The sequence below is a fragment of the Episyrphus balteatus genome, chromosome 3 (assembly GCF_945859705.1).
Source record: "Episyrphus balteatus chromosome 3, idEpiBalt1.1, whole genome shotgun sequence".
In the NCBI taxonomy this organism is placed as follows: domain Eukaryota; kingdom Metazoa; phylum Arthropoda; class Insecta; order Diptera; family Syrphidae; genus Episyrphus; species Episyrphus balteatus.
The window spans coordinates 88,301,311-88,318,127 of NC_079136.1; the positions used below are offsets into that span (position 1 = coordinate 88,301,311).

Below are 16,817 nucleotides of genomic sequence, written 5' to 3' on the forward strand. Positions count from 1 at the left end.
ACAGTCCACATAATCACTGCAAAAGCAAATGTCAACATTTTCAGAATATGTGCAATTAATTAATAAAGAATTTTGTTTATCTTGTTAAAATCTAATTTAAAAGATAAATATGTCTGCGTTTTATTTAAAAAACGAACAACGTGAACACCTAAAACTCGTTCGTGAAAAGTCCCCGGAAGATGTTGTAGAACTATGCAAATCTGCCTTCGAATATCTAACAAACGGACCAAACAGCACCAAGTACGACTTGCTGGCCAAAAAACACTCAACTTCCCCGGAACAAGTACGTGCATCAATCGAAGCCCTAATATGCCTCCTTATCGATGCAACTAAAGCAAATGTTACCGATGAAGATTTTGAAAATCTAAGAAAAGATGGATTTTCTTCTGACCACGTAGCAATTTTAATGCAATTTGTAACAAGCAAACGTCCGTTTGTCGAAAGTTCTATTAAATGGGCCAACATCAAATCATATCGTCTGATAAATTTAGAATGGAGACTTGAAGTGAAAATATCATCGAGGAGTTTATTAAATCAAACAACAGTAATGGTAACAATGAAATTAAATTTACACACTGAACCGAAAAGCGAGAATCGTGAATTGATAAATTTTGAAGACAACAAAATAGTTCACGAGAATGAGGCGAAGAATCGAAAAGATATCATTGTTCAAACGGATATTAATAATCTTTTGCATATTATTGATGTGCTTGAACAGGCGATGCTGGAATCGAAAAGTCGACGCATCAGAAATCTTGTTGAGGCAATTCATTAAAATTGAAATTTTAAAATATATAATTTAGTCAGTTCCAATTTCTGAAGTTGAATAGGAAAAGTTTCTCATAACTTTGGATACAGTTTTTCTGTTATATTCCGAATAAATTCTTTGTAATCCCAGGAATGTAAACTGGCTAATAATGCCCATAGTTTTAAGCGTTGTTTAAATATATATAAATATAGGTACAATTATATATTATAGATTAATAATAAAAATTATTTAGTAGCGTAATGGATTGTTTTGTTTTTGTCTTGTTATAACTGTAACTTATTGCTGTAACGCAAAACAAGGAAAGAGTATCCGCCTAAAAAAACTGACTAAAAGAAGATCAAAATAAAAAATAAGTCTCATGTACATATCCCTCTAATAATCAGAGGAAATTCAGCGACTGGCTCCGTAATCTTAAACAAATATAAAGACACTTATATGGACCAGTATGGTTTTTGACCAGACAAATCAGTCAAACAATAATCTTCAAACTTACAAATCCTTGTAAAATCCAACTAATATCAGGTCAAGATCAATCGACTTGAAAGTAGAAAGTGGATAGCCTAGCCCCGCAAGTCCATATATCTCCCTGCGTAGAGCCTTAACGGATGGATGGATAATGGATATATGCATTCAAACTAGTAGTTATTTAGCGTTTTTTTAAGACTTAACAGAGGTGCTCTGGAATCATTTTTCTTTTTTTACTATGGCATACCAACTTTATTTTTAATTGTGTATTTATAAATTATTTTAAAGTATAGCTCTAACGATTCAATTTTTGTATTTTGTTTCCTTTTTTGGAGCTGAAATTTTTAAGTTTATTTCTTTTTAATTTCAAAATTGCTAAGCTTTAACTTTTTATATTAAAACTGTAGATCAGTGAGTACTTAAAATTGCATTTTTTTCGACTTACGTGTAACATTCCTGAAATAAAATTTTCTAAAAAATTTCGAATTTTAGATGTCAAATCTTTCGAAGATCTTAAATCCGAGGAAGCCTATATTTTAAAAATATTATCTCTCAAAAATAGAGCACAAACAACAAAAACAATAGAACACAAACAAAGTTGATCTCAGAATTTTAACAATACACAACCGGGAAGCTTGCTAGTGTGAAGAAGATACGTTGGAGACTTATGAATTATGATCCCCTCCCCATCGAGATCATAACAGGAAGAAGAAATCCTTCGATTGTAATATTCATGGTGTATAAATAGTATTGAAATTTTTCAATAATATGGACGTTAGTTTTAGCAATTTAAATAGGGTTGGGGTCATAATCCCGAAAACCGAAAAACCAAAATCCCGAAAATCTAAAATCCCGAAAACCCAGAATCCCGAAACTTTTCATTCAATATAATTTTTCGGGATTCTGGATTTTCGGGATTCTGAATTTCCGGGATTCTGGGTGTTCTGGATTTTCGGGGCTCTGGATCAAAATTTCGGTATTTTGTCCGTCTGCGATTTAAATAACTTAAACTTTAAAGGTTAGGTCGATCTAATGTTTCCCACCCGGAGAATTTTGTATTCGCCCGGAATCTTAAAAGATATCGTGAGTTTCACTTGAAGGGAATTAACATTTTCCGCTAAGCTGGTATCTTGTTCTGCACCAAAATTTAAATGAGAGAAGAGCTGTCGACTGCATCTAATATTACCTACAAAAATTGCAAAATACTGGAAGATTATCCGGACGTGAACAACTTTTCGCCCGTAACTCACAATAAGGGAATAGTGAAATAAATTCAATTTTTCCGGGTGGAACCATGTTTACGTGGAACTCACGATAGGGCTGAATATACTTTTTAACAAATGCATTTAATTTACTCGGTATCGATTATCCTCATTGGCTGCTCCCATCGAGCTGTATAAGTCTTCCATTGCAATTGAATGTTACCATGTTCCCCTAAATTATTAAAATACAGTCTATTCAGGATGTAAATTTTATAAGAGTCTGTATTCATGGACCAAAATTTTGCGTCTTATGAGGTTTTCGTTTGGTAAATTTATACTTTGATCTATAAATTGATTTTTTTCGTTACGAAACGAATACGTTTTCAGATTGATTTTTATTTGCTATAGTATTGGTGTGTATTTGTGTCTGTGAACCAGAGCAGCGATCACAGTTGTCAAATGTTGGTTCGACCGTTGATTTTTTTTAATCCAAAGATGAGCTGGACCTGGACGAATAAATTAATTCACTCAAAATTTCTTTCATTTGAATTCAAAACTATTTTAATCCTTTCTTGAAACCGAAACAAATTATTATCAAACAAAAACTTTTCAAACTTATGGCTGTCAATAATGATGCATATTGGTGTTAGTAAAAGAGGGGTAAATCTGCGGGAAAATCCAGATCTGGAAAACTGATCTAAGATCAAAAAATAAATCAATTTTTTTTGGCCAAACGAAGGCAAAAATTGAAAAAATCAGTTTTTTGGCAGATCTTAATCAAAAAATAAATTGATTTTTGTACCAAACGAAAACCCCATTAGTAAGGGTATGACAGCATCTAACTGATGAGCCCCAGTCTACTGTCGCATTAGAGTTGAGGTCATTTGAAGTTTTAAAATGGAAATAGAACAATCTCATAATTATAAAGTTTCAACTCTTATGGCGTTTTCGATTGGCAGTTCGACTGACAGTTTTGTGTGAATAAAATTTTTTCAGAATGATTCCGGACGCTTCCGGACTGCCAATCGAAAACGCCATTAAGGAAATACTACAAAAAAATAGGTACCTTATTTTTATACTCATAAATTGTATAAAATTTTTATTCTACATATATTTATCATTTCATTAGTCACCTTAACACATAAAAATCCTATTTCTATTATTCTTCAGCGGATTTTGCTGCCTTCGCCTTTGCTGCAACTTTCTTCTTTAGTCGATCAGCCTTCTTTTCTTCGGCAGTTTTCTTAAGACCCTTTACTCTTCTTGTCTGAATCTTTGTAACATTTTGACGACCAAGATGCACACGCCCACGAGTATTACCCAAACCATCTCTGGCAATATTCTTCTTCTTTGTAACCTTAAGTGTTCTCGGTTGTTTCCTTGCCTGTTTATATAAATCTTCAGATGCAATTCGAGTGCGACGAATTGAAAAATCTGCCGATGGCCCAATTTCCGTCAGTTCAATACGTGGAGTTTTTTGTCCAGATTTTTTAAGTAAAATCTTATACGATCTCAAAAGTATTGTCAGATCTTCGGTGCATGTGAAACTCATTACATGTTCAATGCCCTGCAAGCGAATAGCTTCTACTTTTTCTTTGTGGTAAGTATCAGTTAACAAACTTCTTAATCTTCTCAATTCTTCGGTTTGATTCCATTTGGGTCCATTGAATACCAAACATGGTTTCACACAAGTACCGATTTTATCATTTTTAAACTCTGACATGGACATGTATTGTTTTATACCCAATTCGATCATGTCAAGGACTTCGTTTTCAAAGATTCGCCCTAGTACCAAGTTGTTGGGACGTTTTTTTGAAGTAGAACCGAATACGAAAAGTGCACAATCGTTTTTCATTGTTAAACTAAAAGGTAATAATAATTGTACATCCTGTTTTCATACAAACATTAATTTAATTTAATAAACTTACAATTCCAGAGAAGATGGATCTTCAAAAGGAGTAATGTCATTGTTGCGGTTCAGAACTTTAACCAATGGCTTTTTAAGTTGATGTAAATCCTTCATGGCTAATTTAACATCACCTGTACACTTACGTCCATCAACAAATAGCATGTTGCGGCCACCCTCAATTACCTGGGGCTCTCTTGCCAAAAGAATTTTTTTACCCTTGCGGGTTTTTGGTTTCCTTGAAAAAAACAAAGCTCGATTTTAAGTATTTTTAAAAATGTGAGTAATATTTTCTTTAATTTACCTTATTCTCATTAAAGACATGATTTTTTATATTAATTTATTGCAATAATTTTAATTATTTACGCCGACAAATTTCTTTAAAATTTTTTTAATAACCACACGTGCGTCCTCAGCGATTGTCAAAATAATAAGGTATGTTTGTTTTAAGAAAACATGTAAATATTTTGTTCTAGTACTTTCGTGGAATTTTTGAATAAGATCTGTTTGTCATAAATTGCATTGAACAGCGACAAGACTAAAACGCTAGCGATTTGATTTTAACTAGTGTGGAAAATCATGACACAGGTGTTTGAATCTTGATCGCCACTTTTTTTGAAATTGAAGCAGCAAATTGAAATCTGAGATTTTACATCTTATTTCCCTTTTCACTTCCTTCCTAGATTAAGAAATCTAAATCCAAATTGGTAAATGAAAGATGACTTAAAATTTGACAGGTAAACGTGATACTTTCTGTTGCAGTTGCAAAAACTCCTTGGTTTCGGAGAACCTTATATAAGCCCTCCCAAACTAATGACGACGACGAAAAAATGGTAAATATATTCCACACCTATTTGAATATTCGACGTTGCGAATGAATTCCAAAAATTCGCTTTCCAAAATTGCCGAATAAAAGCCATTTTCCATTGGAGGTGGTAGTTTACTACTTCTAGTTGATGTTTTGGTTAATCTGGTACTATCATCTACTCATGCTCTTCTTCCCGAGTAGATGTATTGAATTCGTTGAAAATGCGTTCCATTGAAAATCGCTAGTAAACTACTAGTAGTACTTTGCCTCCTCCCAATGGAACAGGGCTAATGAGTGAACAGAATGCGGTCGCGCGACAAGCTATTTAATTCCATATAAAAAATGCTAATAAAAATCGTTTTTTCTTTCGATGAAAAATTCAACATTCACTTTGGTTTTTTTTTTGTATTTTTCTGAAATTTAATTGAGAAGAATACAAATACAGTAAAAAAAAAAAACAGTTCACGAAAAAAAATATAAACGTCAAACTCGTCACCTGACGAAATTGATCTTTTGAGCGAATCGCTGAGCGACTGCATGATGCATGTTGCCGATGAGCGACTTCCATTAAAAAATTTCGAATTTTTGACAGCTGTGTGACGATCGACGCATTCTGTTGAACTCTTTACGGACGACAAAAAATATTGCCTACATAGTTTTTGTATGAACAAAATTCCAAAACGAAAATTCAGTGGTGCGTTCTTTTATTCGCCGCTGTTAACTATTGTTAACAATAGTTAACTTTAAACAAAGTGAAAAAAATAATGAAAATTATTTTTATTTTTAAGCGGAGTGATTGAATATAATTCAATTAAAAAGTTAATAACTTTTAAATATTAAAATATTAAAATTCACAGTCTATTCAGGTTGTGATTTTTATAAGTGTCTGTATTCATGGACCAAAATTTTGCGTCTTAGTAATACTACGTTTCCACCTACCCTAAATCCGAGATTTAGCTAAGTAGATTTTAGAATAAATCTCGAGATTTATTTTTACTATGTTTCCACCTACCCTAAATCCGAGATTTAGCGAAGTAGATTTAGAATAAATCTCGAAGTGTTTTCACTGGCAAAATCAGATTTATTTTGACATTTCCAAGATTTATTTTGACGTTGGTGTATGACATTTTACAAATCACAAATTCATCAAAATTAAAATATTTCACAATACTTTTTAAAACTTTTCATTGCAATGCAGTTGTAAATTTTTTTTCTGCCCACGAAGCTGGCTAATTTTATCGTCCATAATTTCCACCAAAAGTTCTTCTTCATTTTGCCGCTACGACTTTCTGTTTTGTTTCTCGTTCAGCATCTGCAATTTTTAAGTTATTATTTCAATTTTATAATTTAAATTTTTATTACTATTTACCAATATTTATTAACAATCTTTCCGTCCGGCTGTGTTTTATAAATTTTAATTCAGTTTCGATTGTCAAAAAACAAAAAAAATGACATTTGAAAATGAGTGCGTTCACAAAATTAGGCATGTTCCCTTCATTATAAGAGCATGGAATCATTCAGCCAAGTAGATTATGAGGAGATTTATTTTAAATCTACTTTTTTGGAGATTTAAATTTGTATGGTAAATCTCAGGATTTAGAAGTAGATTTAGCTCTAAATCTCGAAAAAGTGGATTTAGGTGAATCTTCGCTAAATCTCAGATTTGAGTTCAGCTAGCCTAAATCTAAGATTTTCACCTACTTTCAATCCGAGATTTAGAATAAAACTCGAGATTTGTGCTAAATCTACTTAGCTAAATCTCGGATTTAGGATAGGTGGAAACGTAGTATAAGGGTATGACAGCATCTAACTGATGAGCCCACTGTCATACCTGGGCGAAACGCATATGGAGTTGAGGTCACTTTAACTTTTTAATAATAAAAAGTTATTAACTTTTTAATTGAATAGTTAACTTTCATCGTTCCTAATTGAGAAAAAAGTTACGAAATGTAACATCGTGACGTCACAACATCGTTCCTAAATCCCATGTTGAAGTGTTAAACAGTTACATTTTGTAACTTTTACCAACTCAGCTTCTGGACTTGAGTTTCAATGTTAATCTGTCAAACACAACTAAATGGAAAAGAGAGGGGATGATGTGAGAAGAGAATTTTTTGTTTGTTTTCATATTTGAAATTATTTAAAAGCTTGGCCACACCGGAGGGTATGCGGTATAGCGGTAACGATATTTGTACTAAAAAAATTCCACACCTGAACGTTGATGTGTCAGGTTGGAATTTTTTTCATACAAGTACCCTCACCGCTACCCGTACCGCTACCGCATACCCTCCAGTGTGGCCAAGCCTTAAGGCTTGGCCACACCGGAGGGTATGCGGTAGCGGTACGGGTAGCGGTAACGATATTTGTATGAAAAAAATTCCACATCTGAACGTTGATATGTCAGTTTGGGATTTTTTTCATACAAGTACCGTTACCTCTACCCGTACCGCTACCGCATACCCTCCGGTGTGGCCAAGCCTTTAATGCATATTTTTCTTTCAATTTGCTAAGAATTCAATTTGAAAGAATTATTTCAGTGTCAAATTAACTATTTCTTGTTTATTTATTCATAAAATTGATCTCAAAAAATTTGTTTTGACAGATCAACAAAATGTAATGGTCAAAACAGACGTGCAGTTTTTTCCCTGCAGCAAAATAAAATAACACGGGATCTTATGGGAGAAAAATCTGCATGCAGCGCAGAGCTGAATCATGTCTCTATTTCTAAATTCAATGCCATGTTTCAACAAAAATACAAAGTACTTGCTATTTGGCATTACTGATATTGTCAGTTGGCACAATCTATCATTCAAAAATTCAAATAACGTTCGTTTTGATTTTCTTAAAATGGAATAACTAATTGAATTCATACAAAAAAACATAACCATCTTGTTTTGTTTTATAAGTTCAATTATTTCTTCCATTTAACCCGCTTATAATCCATTTTTATCATTTTCTTACAAAAAAAAATTATAAAAAACATCAAGGTTATCAATTTTTTTTTGACAGAAGTCGGCATCAATAATTTAAAAAGTGATACACATGTATTTTGACTGCAGCGATGCGTGCAGATGTGCCGCACATCTGTTTTAGCTATAACATTAGTCGTTCCTAAATAGAAGATGAAATTTTCTAACAAAATGTAACAAAAACAACAACAACGATTTTTTTGACACAACCAAAGTTAACTTTGTTTAATAAAAGAACAGACCACAGGTGTGAAATATTTTCCATGCAAAATCGGTGTCGCCTACTTTTTTTTGTCGTCAATCTCTGATAGAATTTCTGTTTGGGAACAAACCTAATAAATAAAAATAAATGCAAAGCAAACAGTTCTTTTATTTTGCTTCCAAGGAAAAGTGACATTTGTCAACACGGAAAATTCCATGTGAAATTTTTAAACATTTCCACCTTCCTCACTTTATCATAAAATATTTCTTAAAATTTAACTTGTTATTATAAAAAAAACAACTCACTTCTTAAAGTAATGGGTAAAACATCTAAAGACAAGCGTGATATCTATTATCGTTTGGCCAAAGAAGAAGGTTGGCGAGCACGAAGTGCTTTCAAATTGTTACACATCGACGAAAAGTTTCATATCCTAAAAGGTACCTACTAGTTCCAAGTTTCCCCAAAACCTCTTTATAAACTTTGTCTGTTTTCAAATAATTCTACAGGTGTAACCAGAGCAGTTGATCTCTGTGCAGCTCCTGGAAGTTGGAGTCAAGTTCTATCAAAACGACTCTATGAAGATCGCAAAAATGAAGATGTCAAAATCATAGCTGTAGACCTCCAGGCAATGGCTCCATTGCCTGGTGTTATACAAATCCAAGGTGATATAACAAAACTAAGCACAGCAAATTCAATAATTGAGCATTTCGGTGAGAAAAAAGCTCAATTGGTCATTTGTGATGGTGCCCCCGATGTGACTGGCCTACATGACATTGACGAATATATACAATCGCAACTATTGCTTGCCGCTCTCAGCATTACAACACATGTTCTAATGCCAGGTGGCAATTTTGTTGCAAAAATCTTCCGTGGCAAAGATACAAGTCTGCTCTATTCTCAATTGAGAATCTTTTTCGAAACTGTATCGATTGCCAAGCCACATAGCTCAAGAAATTCGAGCATTGAAGCTTTTGTTGTGTGTCAAAACTATAAATGTCCCGATGGATATATTCCACAGATGATCAATCCAATGGTGGATGATGTTAAATTAATTGCTAGTGCCACTGAATCGGAAGTCAATAAACAAATTATTCCGTTTGTTGTTTGTGGTGATCTGAGGGGTTTCGATTCAGATATGTCGTATAGTTTAAATGTGAGTATAAATTTAAATGCTTGTGTTTTTTTTGGCTACTCGTATCCGCAGTTTGCATTTACATGCATTCAAAACAACACGCAGCTGCAGGGTTCAGAGAACGATACAATTTAATTCGTTCGCAATCGAAAAAATTCAACCGAGAATTTACATTTCAATTCGATTTGCGTATTTTATTGTTCGGATCATTGAAAATAAAATTTGAGTTCGCGAACGAATTAATTTTTTCTTGAATAAAAAAGTTAAATTCGTTCTCGAATTTATCGTAGAAGATCCATAAAAGATCCATTCACGAATCGATCGTAGAATAAAATAAAAAGATAATTTCCATTTTCAGGCACTATGTACATTAGGGTGTCCGTTATTTCCCAAAGTGATGTTTTCGGGGGAGACACCCCCCAGATCGAAAGTTTAGGGCCTAAATACGGGGAATTTAGCAAAAACAAAAATTTTTTTTTTATATTTTATTTCGGTTTTTGAAATTATTAAGTGTTTTCGTAGTTTTTGCTTTCACCTATCACATAATTTTAAATGCAGTTGTATTGGTTTTTAATTCTTTTCAAATATTGCATTCAAAAATTTGTGTTTAAATCCAAAATTTTAATTTTTTTTTAAATTTTTTTTGAAATTTTTGCCGTTTTTATTTTAAATAAATATTATTAAATACTTTACCCTTTCTTGTTTGCATTTTTTAGGTGAATAATTTTTAAACAAAATTCAATAAAAAAATTGTAAACATATCTTTTGTAGTTCGAAAAAAATAAATTTAAACGAATAAAAACGGCAAAAATTTCAAAAAAAAAATTTAAAAAATTAAAATTTTTGATTTATACACAAATTTTGGAATGCAATATTTGAAAAGAATTAAAAACCAATACAACTGCATTTAAAAATGTGATAGGTGAAAGCAAAAACTACGAAAACAGCTAATAATTTCAAAAACCGAAATAAAATATAAAAAAAATTTTTAACGGGAAATTTTGAATGTAATCATTTAAAGGAGCTATTTTCCAACCAGAATCAACAAACATTTTAAAAATAGATGGTTTAACTCGAGAGAAAAAAAATTTTATGTATGAGTTAAAAATTTCCCATACAAATTTGTATGGGGAAAGTATGACCTTGGAGGCACGGGTTAATGACCTCCAAAAAATTTGTTTTTGCTAAATTCCCCGTATTTAGGCCCTAAACTTTCGATCTGGGGGGTGTCACCCCCGAAAACATCACTTTGGGAAATAACGGACACCCTAATGTACATACCTATACTCGTATGTGATTTGTATTAAAAATACAAATGTTTTTAAATATTATAAAAACATTTTTTATTTCTTTCGGGACGCAATTCAGGTGATACAATTACAGAATTGTTTTTTTTTTTTAATTGGCTAAGAAAATTTTGAGAAGTATTAAATCATTTTAGTATTTAGAGGTTTTAGAGTTTTTTTTTAACTTTTTAATGGTACATATTTGTACCGTGCGTTCCGAATGGGCTATAGAACCGTCTTTACTTATATGAAACAATTTGATTTTTCAACTTGGAATGAATAAATTTCTAATGAAGGTACATCTACAAAACTGGTGGTAGTATCTATTTTCTGAACCCCATTGTTGTTTAAAAAAAATCATTTAGTAGATATATTATTTAGGTTTCAGAGCTGAAACGGACTAAGTCGTATAAGAAAAATCTAGTGCCAAAATCTGTTTGACCCGAAAGTGTTTTGATTTAAATTGTCATTATTATTTGTTCGAAAAAAATATTCACCATAAGATTCAATGGAAACGTATTTATTTTAACTCTTTATATCTACGAATTTACTTTTTGTGACTTGGTTCACTTCAGCTCTGAGCCCTCCATATCATAGTTTTATTTTTACGGAAAACAGGAATCCTGCATTCGGACGATTTCCTACCTGAATCTGCATCATCAAATCTGAGACCATGCATTTTTATAAAATGTCTTTTTATATTTCCAGTAAATAGTCCTTTATGTTTTTTTTACACTTAGAGCAAATAAACGTATTATTGTTTCTTGTTCATAAAAACATATTTTTCCGACTAGAATTATCATTCCATTAAAAAAAAAACAATTGAAATAAATCTACCAACCAACCATTTAACCAAACACATTGAAACACATCCAAAGAATAATTTTTTCCGATCTTTATCGAGAACGAAATAAAAAGAGACAAAAAAAGTAATTTAATTCCTTCCGAGAGAAAACTGAAATTTTCAGATACTGAGAAAAAGTACCTGTATGATAATTTTTTTTGTCGGAAGAGAAGATCGGAAAAATGTAAAAAGTATCGATATTTTTCAATTCGCGAACGATATTTTACGAACCCTGCGCAGCTGCCGATAAGAAAAGAAGCTTAATTAAGCTGTAGATATAATTTTGACGAAGTATATTATTTTATGTTTTCCTTCTTCTTAGTGCGCGCATATAAACTTTTGTTTAGTTTTGATATTTGGGAAATCTTACTGCGGATAGCTTTGCCAAAAAAAAAAACACGCCCATTATTCATCGTATTAATCACTTTTTATTTTAATAGCTTGATCCTGATTCAACATACACGTATCGTGAAGTAATTCAAAAACCTATATCACCAGCTTATAAGGAAATTCTAGACAAACTTAAATCTTGTTCCATAAAACATTCGGCCATCACAGTTGATCACCAGCAATCACAATCAGAAACGCAAAGTAAAACTGCAAATTAAAAATAAGGCTTTTTTTCTATTTTATTGATGATGTCAAAATATATGTGTACAGGAAAGTGTGCTCACTATTTATGTGTATGCACAATTTCTATCTTCAATTCTGTAACTAAAAATTAATATTTCCAACTATTTACACAAATGCTGATGCAGTAGTCGTTTTATTGGTCCCTTTTTCTTTCACACCATAACGATGAACTTTATTGCTCTCGGGAAAGTCGGGCAATAGATTATGGAAATTCTCTACTTGTAAACTATGTTGTTCAGTCCAGATGCCGTCGCCCGTAAAATGAAATTCACTTTCAATTAAATACAAAACGAGAGCAAGTATCTTTGATTTGTCGATATCTGTAATTTTATCTTCTATTTTTAAATCTTGAAGAATTTCAGTTGTGTAAAGCAGCGTTAGTTTTTCTTCTATTCTCTTGCTAAAGGAAAAGATTTATATATTTATAAACATAAAAATTTAAACACAAAAAAACTCACATTGGATACAAAAGAAGATATAAATTAGAAAAGATGTCTTCATTGGTAAATTCTTTTGTTAACAGATAATCGTAACATTGATTAACTTGTACAACTGGTATGTGGCACCAATTAGGATGACGAGTTAAAATTGTTCGAATACTAGATTCACTTTCCTTCAATTTGTTTGAAAGAAAAACCACCACATCTCTTCCCTTTGTACGATCTGATCCTTCGCGAGCAAATCTAAATTCAAAAAGAAATACAAAAATAAAAGACTCTAATCAAAGTGGGATGCGGATGTGCGATTCTAGGAATCGAGGATGAATGAACAACAAATAGATACGGAAAGAAAGAAGAAGAAACTTCAATATATCTTGGGTCCAAAAAGCTAGACTTATAGTCTCAGAACTGCTCATATTTCGGAGATGATTATCGAGCATGTTCCAAGTAGGGGTCTATCTACAATGTGGACATCAGACATGGAAGCCACTACCGTGTGTTTGCTATCAAAAAGTTCAATTTCGGTTTTTAATCGAATTTTCACACTAAATATTACAGAGCAAATAAGTCTCGCGAAGAAATTTTTTAAATTAAAAAAAATATACAGTTTGAAACGAAAATGTGATTTTCTAGCTGGAGCTGGGCACAAATCGGTTGAAATTCTTGAATAAATTTCAGATTGGCAAAAAAATTTGGTATCGGACTTAAAATCAAACACAATCTACATACTTGGCTTCAAAATCGACAGGTAAACAAAAAAAAAAAATGAATAAAATAAATTGATTGGTATAAACTAGGCTTTTTGAAACGACTTTTCATTACAGTCATATTATTTTTTTTTAATAATTGAGATTTTATTTTCTTTAGATTTTGTATACAGTTTATCTGTTTGAACATAAGGTTTGGTCGTTGTGAACTCTAATGCACTCTGGATCGTTTCAAGCTCGCCTTAAAACGTTTTTTTGTAGCTCTTTTTTTCAACTAGAGTTATTTGCTCTGTGTTCGTTGTTCGCTCTCTGAATGGTCCTGTTCTCATTTTGGAGTGTGAAAAGGGATTTGTGGTTTATGGATAAAATATTTGTATCAAAAGAATAAGATTTGTTATCAATTTTTTGTTGATGTTTCTTATAAAATAAGAAACTAAATAAATAAAAGAAGTGTCAAAACAAAAATCAGCTGACGAAAATTAAGCTCTGAGGTGTTCGATTTAAACCCTTAACTACATTGACCTAAAAGTACAAAATTGAAAATTTTCAAACTGATTTTGTGATGATTTCCGAAATGAAAAACTTACAAAAATGATGCAGAAAGCTCATATTTTAGTCAAAAAAACAGTTTGTATATTGTTTTTACAAACAAATTGCGCTAGTGACAAATTTTCAATTTTGTACTTTTGCAAAAAGTGGCCAATGTAGTTAAGGCTTAAAGCCTAGTACGCAGCTGAAGCTAAACAAAATTTTTTAACTCACCAAAGTCAACAGGTTATAAAAACAGGGAACATGTAAATGAAAAAAATACCATCGAGTTTATGTCAAAGTTAAAATAATAAAAATAAAAATAAAAAACTTAAAGGAAAAAACAACAGAAAATAAGTTTTAAAAAAAAAAAAAAAAATATATGTAAATTTAATTTCGTTCAAGATTTCATTGTGCTATTTTAGTATGGAAAATTTCGTTTCGCTTCAGCTGCGTACTAGGCTTAAGATGGAAAACCAAGAAACTCTGATTTTTTTGGCATTTCATTGACATCACTCAGAGTGTCCTGGAGCAGGTTACAACAAACAAACCTAATAGTGCATGGAAACCGATGCACCAAATTTAACCCATATCAACATAGAAATATTAACTTGTGTTCACCTGAGTAAAAAAGCAGTAAAAAAGGAAGCACACTGGCTAAAGAGATTTGTTGACCAATGCCAAGATCCACCTTTGAATTAAACATTATGCAAAAAACTACCTGTTCCGAAGACAATAGCTGCGTTCTTTTAGGAACATTTATCTACTGCTTAGTACTTAAAAGTACTTTAAACTACTTTTGCTATATTGAAAAAGTAGTTCAAACCAGTTTAAACAATTTGAAGTGATTTAACAACTAAATAGGATGTTACATGTAAATCAAATATTAGAATAATGGTAAATGTACAAATGTTCCTGTGAGTATTAAACATTTTCAAACTTACTTAACAAATGCATCCGAACTGCATGATAGCACGTGCAATGAGGCACATCGAACCTTGAGTTGATTCAAATAATCAAGCCTGAGACGAGCTTTGTTCTGATAATGAACTAATCTTAATATCCGCGGATTAGTTTTCAAAACTTGAAATTCCTCAATATCTTGCAAATCATTAAGTCTATCCAAAACTGTATCCGGACTCAGCGTCAGTATTTCAAGGCATTTCACAACTGCATTTTCTTTTATTCCAAATGATTTTATATGATTCAAACTTTTGACTAAACCTTCCGCAGAAGACATAAGAATCTTTGGTGTCTTGAATAAAATTGTACGAAAATCCTGACCATCAATTGATGGAATTTGTTCTAACATTTTGTAAACATTCTCTGGATCGCCATAAAGGAGAAAAGCATTTTTGGCGATACGTTCTTTGGGGAAATTTAAATCATCAAGTAGAATCTTAACCATTTGCTGAATCGAATTAAAGCTTCTGTGACGAACACGAGAATAAACTCTCCAGAGTTTTTCAAGATCTTTCTCCGACATATCTAACCGCTGCTTTAGATAAAAGTTCAAGATATTCTCGCGTAACTTTTTTAATTTGATTTCTTCACCATATTTTGATGGTACGTAAACATCGATGTCAGTGAATCGAGTACGAAGTCTTTCTTGAATATCGATATCAAAAGGAAGAAAACGTTGACTCTTAAGTGTGGAGATGTCTCTATTCATTACGGTGACAAACTTAAACAGTAGATTAAGAGAAATTGTCTCACAGCCGCATTCTTTGAGTACATTATGACGATTTTGTATTGTTAATGTATTTTGATAAAGAAGCATTGGTTTGTCGAGAATTTCCCGGATGGTATAGTTGAGGGATTTCAGTGTTTCAGCTGAGCTGACAAGGTGTTCTCGTTTAACTGTTTGAAGTTCTTTATGCTTTGTTAGTGCTTCGCTCCAATATTTTGATGTTGAACCTTACAAAATTTGTTGTTAGCTTAAAATGTATATACAAATTGGCTGATGAAAGAAATATTTACCTAAGACTCTTGAGAGATAACCCGGTGTTATGGGATGTTCAACGACATGAATTTCGTCGGTTTTTGAAGCACTAAGAAAACGTGCAAGGACATTTATTTGCTGTTTATTCACAAGGAAGAACCTGCGGTTCCACAGCATGTTTATTTTTATTTTTTCTTATGCAAAATAATTTTTTTGAAAGTTGTAAAATTTTGACAGTTTCTACAGTTGTTTTTTCGGAACTTCGAATTCGAACAAAATAAAAAAACATAGAAAAACAGCTGAATAAAAGGTTTGTCTGATTAAAAGAATTTTGTGTTCCATTAGTTAAAAGGAAATTTTTTGTTTTTGATTTCGTGGTGTAATTTTTGTATGGAACATTTCTTTTCGCTTCAGGTGCGTACTAGGCTTTTACCATTTCTATTTGATCTTCATTCAAAAAACGCAGCTGAAGCGAAACGAAATTTTCCGTATAAAAATGACACAACGAAATCGTAAACAAAAAATTTAGTTCTGCAGTCCGCTGTTCGACGCAGCGAATTTGAAAAGTCTCCACTTCTTTTTCGCACACAAAAAATTGCCGGGGACATTAAAGGCTTGGCCACACCGGAGGGTACGCGGTAGAGGTACAGGTAACGGTACGGGTATTTGTATGGAAAAAATTCCAAACTGACACATCAACGTTCGGGTGTGGAATTTTTTTAATACAAATATCGTTGCCGCTACCCGTACCGCTACCGCGTACCCTCCGGTGTGGCCAAGCCTTAATTGTGCGCGGAAAAATGATATTTTGTTGAGTTTGTTTTTCATTTTGTCATTGCATGCCTTTCTGAGTGCCATATTGTACAAACATGAATCAGCCTTGGTTCAGGAATTTAATTCACTAGGGGCCAGTTGTACAAACGTGGTTCAGCCTCGGATCAGGAATTTAACTCGCCGATTTCGGTGGATTAGCAGTGGATCAAC

The 16,817-nt window shown here is 32.4% G+C and overlaps 4 protein-coding genes across 4 annotated transcripts; 2 read left to right on the forward strand and 2 right to left on the reverse strand.

The window, feature by feature from the left end:
- Positions 1-6: 6 nt before the first annotated feature.
- Positions 7-1,009, forward strand: LOC129914365 (uncharacterized). The gene has a single exon (XM_055993571.1). It carries the CDS (start codon positions 110-112, stop codon positions 773-775), a length of 666 nt encoding a protein of 221 aa, XP_055849546.1. The 5' UTR covers positions 7-109; the 3' UTR covers positions 776-1,009.
- A 2,494-nt stretch (positions 1,010-3,503) lies between these two features.
- LOC129914136 (ribosome production factor 2 homolog) lies at positions 3,504-4,783 on the reverse strand. Its single transcript, XM_055993209.1, has 3 exons — positions 4,647-4,783; positions 4,365-4,580; positions 3,504-4,298 (listed from the first exon to the last, which is right to left on the reverse strand). Exons 1-3 carry the CDS (start codon positions 4,664-4,666, stop codon positions 3,596-3,598), a joined length of 939 nt encoding a protein of 312 aa, XP_055849184.1. The 5' UTR covers positions 4,667-4,783; the 3' UTR covers positions 3,504-3,595.
- A 3,709-nt stretch (positions 4,784-8,492) lies between these two features.
- On the forward strand, positions 8,493-12,320 carry LOC129914876 (putative tRNA (cytidine(32)/guanosine(34)-2'-O)-methyltransferase 1). The gene is made up of 3 exons (XM_055994298.1): positions 8,493-8,758; positions 8,828-9,474; positions 12,024-12,320. The coding sequence occupies exons 1-3, from the start codon at positions 8,638-8,640 to the stop codon at positions 12,189-12,191; spliced, it is 936 nt and encodes a 311-aa protein (XP_055850273.1). The 5' UTR covers positions 8,493-8,637; the 3' UTR covers positions 12,192-12,320.
- Positions 12,188-16,090, reverse strand: LOC129914875 (transcription termination factor 5, mitochondrial). The gene is made up of 4 exons (XM_055994296.1): positions 15,872-16,090; positions 14,836-15,808; positions 12,675-12,899; positions 12,188-12,616 (listed from the first exon to the last, which is right to left on the reverse strand). Exons 1-4 carry the CDS (start codon positions 16,008-16,010, stop codon positions 12,322-12,324), a joined length of 1,632 nt encoding a protein of 543 aa, XP_055850271.1. The 5' UTR covers positions 16,011-16,090; the 3' UTR covers positions 12,188-12,321.
- Positions 16,091-16,817: the final 727 nt, after the last annotated feature.